General features: G+C 37.7%; 2 protein-coding genes across 3 annotated transcripts; both read right to left on the bottom strand.

Annotated features, from left to right (window-relative positions):
* Positions 1–799: 799 nt before the first annotated feature.
* LOC143608058 (uncharacterized) lies at positions 800–1,636 on the bottom strand. The gene is made up of 2 exons (XM_077083259.1): positions 1,335–1,636; positions 800–1,193 (listed from the first exon to the last, which is right to left on the bottom strand). The coding sequence occupies exons 1-2, from the start codon at positions 1,634–1,636 to the stop codon at positions 800–802; spliced, it is 696 nt and encodes a 231-aa protein (XP_076939374.1).
* A 3,513-nt stretch (positions 1,637–5,149) lies between these two features.
* On the bottom strand, positions 5,150–7,072 carry LOC143608056 (uncharacterized). Of its 2 annotated transcripts, XM_077083257.1 has the most exons (4): positions 6,956–7,072; positions 6,645–6,859; positions 6,483–6,552; positions 5,150–5,925 (listed from the first exon to the last, which is right to left on the bottom strand). In XM_077083257.1, exons 3-4 carry the CDS (start codon positions 6,516–6,518, stop codon positions 5,413–5,415), a joined length of 549 nt encoding a protein of 182 aa, XP_076939372.1. In that variant the 5' UTR covers positions 6,519–6,552; positions 6,645–6,859; positions 6,956–7,072; the 3' UTR covers positions 5,150–5,412. The 2 variants fall into 2 exon arrangements, with proteins under 2 accessions (XP_076939372.1, XP_076939373.1); XM_077083258.1 differs by lacking the exon at positions 6,956–7,072 and having other exon boundaries at positions 6,483–6,554; positions 6,646–6,701.
* Positions 7,073–7,392: the final 320 nt, after the last annotated feature.

The raw sequence follows: 7,392 nt of genomic DNA, 5'->3' as shown, positions 1-7,392 counted from the left end.
TGCTTAACTCATTTGACTTTGTTGCGCATTTATTATCTATTATATAACATACATCAAATCTGGTGTGTTGCTCACTCAACCTTGTGTAGACAAAACTACTTTATTTTTAACTCATATTGCAGGTCATCGTGTGATGTGAGGTTAGTTTAAGATTGGAAATAGAACTTAGGATTCAAGATAGAGAAATAATCAAGTCTTTTATATTACCAAATCCCATCAATCGAATCACTTTTTCGAGAAATACGAGACATCTAAGTCATAATCGAATTTTATTGAATAGATATTAAAATTTCCAATATTGCATAATAGTACCTTGAGAGTTGTGGGCAATCAGTTCACGCCCCGACATATCCGCCGTAGGTTGGGGTGTGACAATTGACACATACCCTCCACTTTCCATTTTTCTTAGAAACTAACACTACATTGGCTAACCATCTTGTATACTTTACCTCTCTTATCATACCTGCTTTGAGAAGTTTTTTGTCTTCTTCTTGGATAATGATATTTCTTTCAGGCGCAAATTTTCCTCCGTTTCTGGTGGACAGGCCTGATAGAAGTATCTATACCTAACTTATGTGTAATAATTTCCTTAGATATACCTGTCATATCAGAGTGTTTGAAGGCAAATTTGGACTTTCTTTGTTTTTTGTTTTAGGAAGGATACCATATCCTCTTCAATGTTGCTGAGGATATCGGATCCTATATATACCTTTAAATCTGGATCCTCGGGGTCCAAGGATACTTCTTTTAAATCTTTTTCCCACTCCTCTGGTACCTCTCTTGAATTGTGCATTGATTGCTATGCGATAGTTTGCTTCATAGCCGGCTTCATAGAGGATGTATAGTAGTTCCTTGCCTCCGCTTGGTCACTGTCAATCTTCACTACTCCCCAAGGGGTCGGAAGTTTGATGCATTGATGGTAGGTGGAGGCAACTACTTTCATCTCATGTATCCAGGGCCTGCCAAGAATCATACTACAACACGACAAGTTATTTATAACACAAAACTTTTGATAAAAATTGACTCCCTCAATGTAAATAGGAAGTTTGATGTCCCCTAATGTGTTTTTGGTTTCTCCACTAAAACCAACGAGGACAGATGATCTTGGTGTGATCTCTATTTCAGGGATATTCAGTTTCCTATGTACGTCGGTCTGAATGATGTTCATTGAACTCCCGCCATCTACGAGTATCCTGCGAACATAGTGATTAGCAATAAAGAAAATGATAATCAAACCGTTGTGGTGAGAACCTTAAAGGTGCATGTGATCCTCTTCGTCAAAGGTTATGATCCTTTTGATCGATTAAAGTTGTTTGTCCTGATGGGTCTTTCACCATTCTCCAATTTGGTTTCTTTGGCATGTCGTTTCGCCGAGAAGAATGAGGGTTCCACAGATGTCCGAGCCCTTAGAGATAAAATTGATAATCTGTGCATTAGGTGGTGGAGGAGCTGCTTTCTGTGGGATTTCTTCATGATCCTGGACCCTTGATTTATTTCTTCCTAGAAGCTCCTTGAAGTGACCCTTGCTTAGAAGACACCCAATTTCTCTCCTCGGACCGATACAATCATCGGTCATATGGCCAAAGTCGAAATGCACACCATTTGGACTTATCCTTGAAGGATGTTGACTTCTCATTCTTCCGAAGCCACCTTGCTTTTTCTCCAAGATATTTAATGGTACATATTAAGCCATGAGTATCAATTGAAAAGCTAGTACTTGGAAATTCTTGGATAATCTTCATCATCGTCATCTTCTTCGACCACGCGGACATTTTGGTTGTTGAACTTTGAATACGGCTTGGGATTGTTGTTCTTGTAGGAGGATCCTTGTTTTATTGTCTGGTGACTCCTGTTTTGTTGGAGTACCCCAACCTTTCTTGGATCCTTTTATCACCCTCCAGTCTTATAAACCAGAGCGCCCTGTTCCTGACTTCATCTAATGTCCTGCATGGGGTCATAACAAGATCATCATAAAATGGGAGTCTTTTTGTAATCACATCTTGAATGCCTCAACAGCTGTAGTCATGTCAAGATTTGGGATTTCTAAGGCCTCCCTTCCAAACTTGGTGACAAAATCCCTTAAAGATTCATCACGAGGTTGGACAACACGATATAGATCACTAGTTATTTTCTCAAATTTTCTACTACAAGAAAATTGGCTATTGAACAAATTAACTAAGTGTGAAAATGAAGTAAAATAATAAGGGGGAAGACTTAGCAGCCATTTGAGAGCGAATCCAGTTAACGTGGATCCAAAACCTTTGCACATGCATGCGCTTTCTGGAATGGGATTGATTTCCATTCTTTCCCTGTGTTGAGCCACATGTTCCTCTGGATCGGTTTGAGCCATCGTAAACCTTCATGTTGGGGGGTTTGGAAGCGCTTCGGGATCTCAACATCACATATTGGTGGAGGCAAACCTTGATAGCTTATGACTTCCTTCTAGAATCTCAGGATTGGGTCGAACCACTTCTGGAACGCTGAATATCATATCATTCAATTTCTGTAGTTACTTGGCCATGGCTAGATTGATACATGTATCCTGCGTAGAACCAAGGTTAGTGTCTAAAGATATATGATTATAAAGGGTTATCTCTTTGTTGATTAAATGTTGGTATCCCAGAAAAGTATCCAGTATAAGAAGTGTCAGCTGTAATAGTTGGTCCACCGGAGGCAATAGTCTACATAGGGATGGAATCTCCCTCATGGACTTCCGACGACCTTTGATGTTGAAGTCCCAAGGATCCTTGTCTTTTCATGAAGGATCCTTGAGGCTGAAAGTTGAAGGATCCTTGATGAAACAATCTAGAGGATCCTGATTGAAGGATGGATGATCCTTGCTGGAGGATCGAGGATCCTTGAGCGTGGTTGACCCATGGATCCTGGTTGAAGGATGGATGATCCTTGCTGGAGGATCGAGGATCCTTGAGCATGTTGACCCATGGATCATGGTTGAAGGATAGATGATCCTTGCTGGAGGATCGATGATCCTTAAGTGTGCTGACCCATGGATCCTGGTTGAAGGATAGAGGATCCTAGTTGGAAGATTGATGATCCTTGTTGAAGGATGGATGATCCTTGAGCATGTTGAGCCACATATCTTGGAGTGGTAAAATCCAGCATCCTAAGCATCAAGGGAGTCTGATCCTCCACTGGCTTCTTTGTCTTCTTAAGATCTTTAATTTCGCGTAGGATCTTCTGGTTGATCCTGTTCTGCTTCTCCATGTACGCCTTAACCTGTGAAAACATAGCAAAAACATCATTGTTAGAATTTACCACAGAAGTGCCAGCAGTGGTCTTTGAGCCTTGGCAGACTGGAGTCTGCATCTTGCTCCCAGCAGCGTTGGTCCTCATGTACTCCCATGGGTGGAGAGGCCAGCAGAGATTTGTTGAGAGACCATTGATAATGGTATTGGTTAAAAAGAGGTTGAAAATTGATGAGAAATCTTCTGGATTAAAGCACCACTTGCCCCACGGTGGGCGCCAAATTGTTTTTGTAAAAAATCGGATTTAAGGACAATGTAACCAAATATGATTTGTGAGGTAGAATGATTGTATAACAATGGTGATAATGTAGCAAAAATGGATAAGAACACATAGATTTGTTATGAGGAAAAGCCCTTGATCAGATGATGATCGCCGGCACAAAAACCTCAGGTGATGACAAATCGTCTATCACCATTATATTAATTAAGAAAATAAGGTTACATGGATTGGAAGCCTTAATCAGCGATTACAATTGCTTCTAAGTGTGTGTATGTTTCTAGAAAAACAGAGAAAAGTCGTGAATGGTGTTGTGTAATGTGTATGATATATACCCTAGCTAATCAAGCTTCATTAAATAATAAATTAAAAATAACAAGAAGTCCTATTTTTTATGTCACCTTCTCTCTATAGCTGCTACACTTCTTTGACCATGTGCTAGATCACTTGGAGGGCGAAATATTTGGTTAGACCACGTCTCTAGCCATTATACCTATCAAATATATTGATATATAAAGAGAACAACCGTTAGTAAATAAGGATCCTTGATCCTGACAGGATCTGAAACACATTCTAAAGATAACTGATTCAGAACATATGCCAGGATAATGTATCCACAGTGTTAAATTTCTGTGCCCTCAAACCCCTATACCTAAATCCAAAATTACACTAAACCATAATATATTTTCTCTCTCCTTTACAATTAAATAATACTTTTTTATACCTTTTATCATTATCATTTCTTTCTCCTTAACTTATAACCACTTTCAAAATATATTAAAAAATTATGTGAGGTGAACAGTATCTTTTCAAATATACAGAAAAATCACTACGTTTTATAAAATATAAAAATTTTTCACTCATAACACCCTAAATTTACTAGTTAAATTATAAAAATAACTCATCGCATAATATAGGACATTAGATGAGAATGCTCTTATTGTTTGTGTGACTTTCCAAATAACATATATTTTGACTTAGACCCCATCACTTTTCTATCACGTGTCATGGATACATGTAATGTGGTAGTCGCATTAGTCATGCTCTTATCTTTTGATAAGTTTTAACGTTACATTAACACCAATAAAATGAGTGGCTAATTCATACATTATGAGCCAAACACCCTTATTCTAAAGAAAGATGTGTTATATGATTGGATCATTGTACCTAGTAAAATAAAAAACCCTCTTACGCATCATCACTCTATAGCTAGTGGTCAAAATTTTGTGCCCCAAAATAACAAATCAAAATATGTCATTTTTGTTAGCAACCTAATACCCAGGAGACGTTTGAGAAAAGCACACGAGTGAAAAGCTAATAGACGATCACAAGTCACGTATCACATGACTTTATCACTGTGTTCTCGAGTTTCATGATAATAGAAGTGGGTTTTTTCTATGAAAGAAAAACGGACACCTAACTAAAAAGTCGTGCAATTCAAATGACCGTAGTGGCCGAAAAATGATTTTCATTTTTTAAGACCAACCCCAAGAACCGAACTATCCTCCATCTAACCTAATGTTATCTAAGCAATGAAGACTTGTACAGTCACTTCAAATGTAACTAGTTCGTACATATATTCATAACTTCACGTAAACAAACTCAGTTAAAATAAATTAACAAACTAAAACACACCATATCCAGGTAATATAAATATAAATAAACATTAAATCAATAACATTAACAATCTTGATATTATTATAGTTAGTTAATGAAAAATGACAAAACTACCCTTTGGCACCCAAACCTCTTGACTTAGGAAGCCTACTTGCAACCAAAGGTTGCACAATCCCTTGTGAGTCTCGGCCGAGACCCATTCCTTCAACAAACCCCATCTTCGCCATCATTTTAGACCCGAACCCTTTTGTATGCTTTTCAAACGACCCAGATTTCACATTTTGTGCATTTCCATATTTACCCCTACTTCCACTACCCCTTGAACCTTGCCCAATCACCCTCTTCGATTTCTGTGGTGGCGGTGTTGCATTCACAGCCTCTAACGTGTCGGGAATCTTCGCTCCTAAACCGAGCGATTTTGGGCCGTTGGATCGCTTCAATCGGCTCTGATATTCCTGTACCATCTTTACCCAACCCACCCCCATCCACATACCCCATCTTGGCCATCATTCGTGAACCAAAACCCGTTGTGTGCATCTCAAACGCGCCATAGTTTGATGAGCTAGCAACCGGTTTGTTGTTGGTTAACATCTGGTTGTCAACCGTGGTCTTTTCGGGCTCTGACTCCATGTTACCACTTGATATGAAAGAAACGGGCTGTGCAGCGTAAGAGCCCGTTTTGTCTTTCTCTCTCCTCTTCTTCTTGCTTGAATCATTGCTTTTGGCAGGCTTTGGGTCCAACGGGCCCAAGCCCGCTTTCTTGATTCTGTTTGAAGGTGTCTTGCTAGCTGGCGTATTGTTAGCTTCATCATTGATTCTCAATAGCTAAAATAAGAAGTTTGCATTAAAATGTTACTAATATATAACTTAAGTACTTAACCATAATTCAGGCATGCAAATGAAATCGAATTGCTCAGCTGGAAGTTCGTTTATTTAATAAGCGAACGAACATGAACACATGTTCCTGAGCATTAGTTTATTTAAATTCGTCTATGTTCATCGATGTTCGTTAGTTTACGTTTGTTAAGCTCATTGTTTTCAGTTTGTTAGTTTTACGTTCGTTAATATATTCATTTAAACTTTTTGGCTCAATACAACTTAGTTTAGTTTAATAACTTTTTGGGTCCAACACATTGTTTATCACATTATTTTTAACTAGTTTTAGACTTTTAACTTGGTTATGTTCGTTCATGAATCATTCTTTTACACCGTTAATGAACGAACAAAAACGAGCAAAAGCATGTTCAATTTCATAACGAACGAACGCGGAAAAGAAATCCATGTTCTTTTAATTGTGCATGTTTGATCATTGTTTCGGTTAACGTTAAACGATACGAACGTGAACATGCTCCGTTCGTAGTAACCAAAAAATGCCGTTTTACCTTCTCGAGGCGAATTCTGCCGCTTGATGAAGGCATACATGTGTGTTGCGTTCGTGTCACTGTTACAAACCTGAAGAGTAGAATAAATGTAAACAACTAAGGTTAAAATGGTTATTATTATAATAATATTGTTTTGTAATCATAAGTAAGAATATGCATCACTTTTTTTTGCCTGAAGCTTGACTACCACTATGTAGACGATAAATTGCTGCTAGCCTTTTGAACCTAAACAATATTTCAGTGATGTCAATGACATGTTAATTAATATTTAAAAAAAATAAATAAATGTTGATCTTTCAAACCTGGGAACAATCCCGAGAGTGCATAAGTTGAAACGACATCATATCGCCCTTATTCTTCACCATCTGCTCTAGTTTCTGCATTTTATACCAACCAAATGTTCATAAAACCTTTAGTCACAACACTATCTCGATATTCAAGAGTGAATAGTGTGACAATTATTTTATGCTTACATAATTAATTTTCTCAAGATCAACACCACGGTTTATCATTCGGTCCCTACGCTTTGAAGCAATCATTTCTTGGGCGTAGCTTCTTCTTCTCACCTGAAATGATATGGTGCCGGTCAAATATCTAAAGAATCTAACCTACACTTATACCTGTAAACAAACCAAATGGTCACTGAACCGTTCGCGAGATGTTTGTTTACGTTCTTCTATTAAATATATATAAAAACATGTACAGAAGTTTTTTTCACTTAGTTAAACAAACAAACAAGCATGAACACATGCCTCGTTCGTTATTAATGTTCATGAACTTTCGTTTATATATTCAATTAATTTCAAGGTCCTTTGTAATTTAGTCTAGTTTAGGAAATTAAGATATCACCCGCTACCATTTAGTCAAGTTCTATTCATTTTTAAGGCTTAGTAGATTGATGTTCAGTTTA

Source organism: Bidens hawaiensis, unplaced genomic scaffold (genome assembly GCF_021521415.1).
Source record: "Bidens hawaiensis isolate Kalapana, Puna unplaced genomic scaffold, B.hawaiensis_p1.1 tig00095649_1, whole genome shotgun sequence".
Taxonomy (NCBI): Eukaryota; Viridiplantae; Streptophyta; class Magnoliopsida; order Asterales; family Asteraceae; genus Bidens; species Bidens hawaiensis.
Note: the sequence above shows the minus strand (reverse complement) of the source record. Positions and strands in the feature narration are given on the sequence as shown.

Excerpts from the sequence above, each read along its gene's own strand:
- LOC143608058 (XM_077083259.1), bottom strand. The coding sequence starts at position 1,636 with ATGAGAAGTCAACATCCTTCAAGGATAAGTCCAAATGGTGTGCATTTC. Across the intron at positions 1,194-1,334 it reads AGAAACCAAATTGGAGAATG|GATACTCGTAGATGGCGGGA; the intron begins GTGAAAGACCCA and ends CTATGTTCGCAG.
- LOC143608056 (XM_077083257.1), bottom strand. The coding sequence starts at position 6,518 with ATGCCTTCATCAAGCGGCAGAATTCGCCTCGAGAAG. Across the intron at positions 5,926-6,482 it reads GCAGAATTCGCCTCGAGAAG|CTATTGAGAATCAATGATGA; the intron begins GTAAAACGGCAT and ends TTCTTATTTTAG.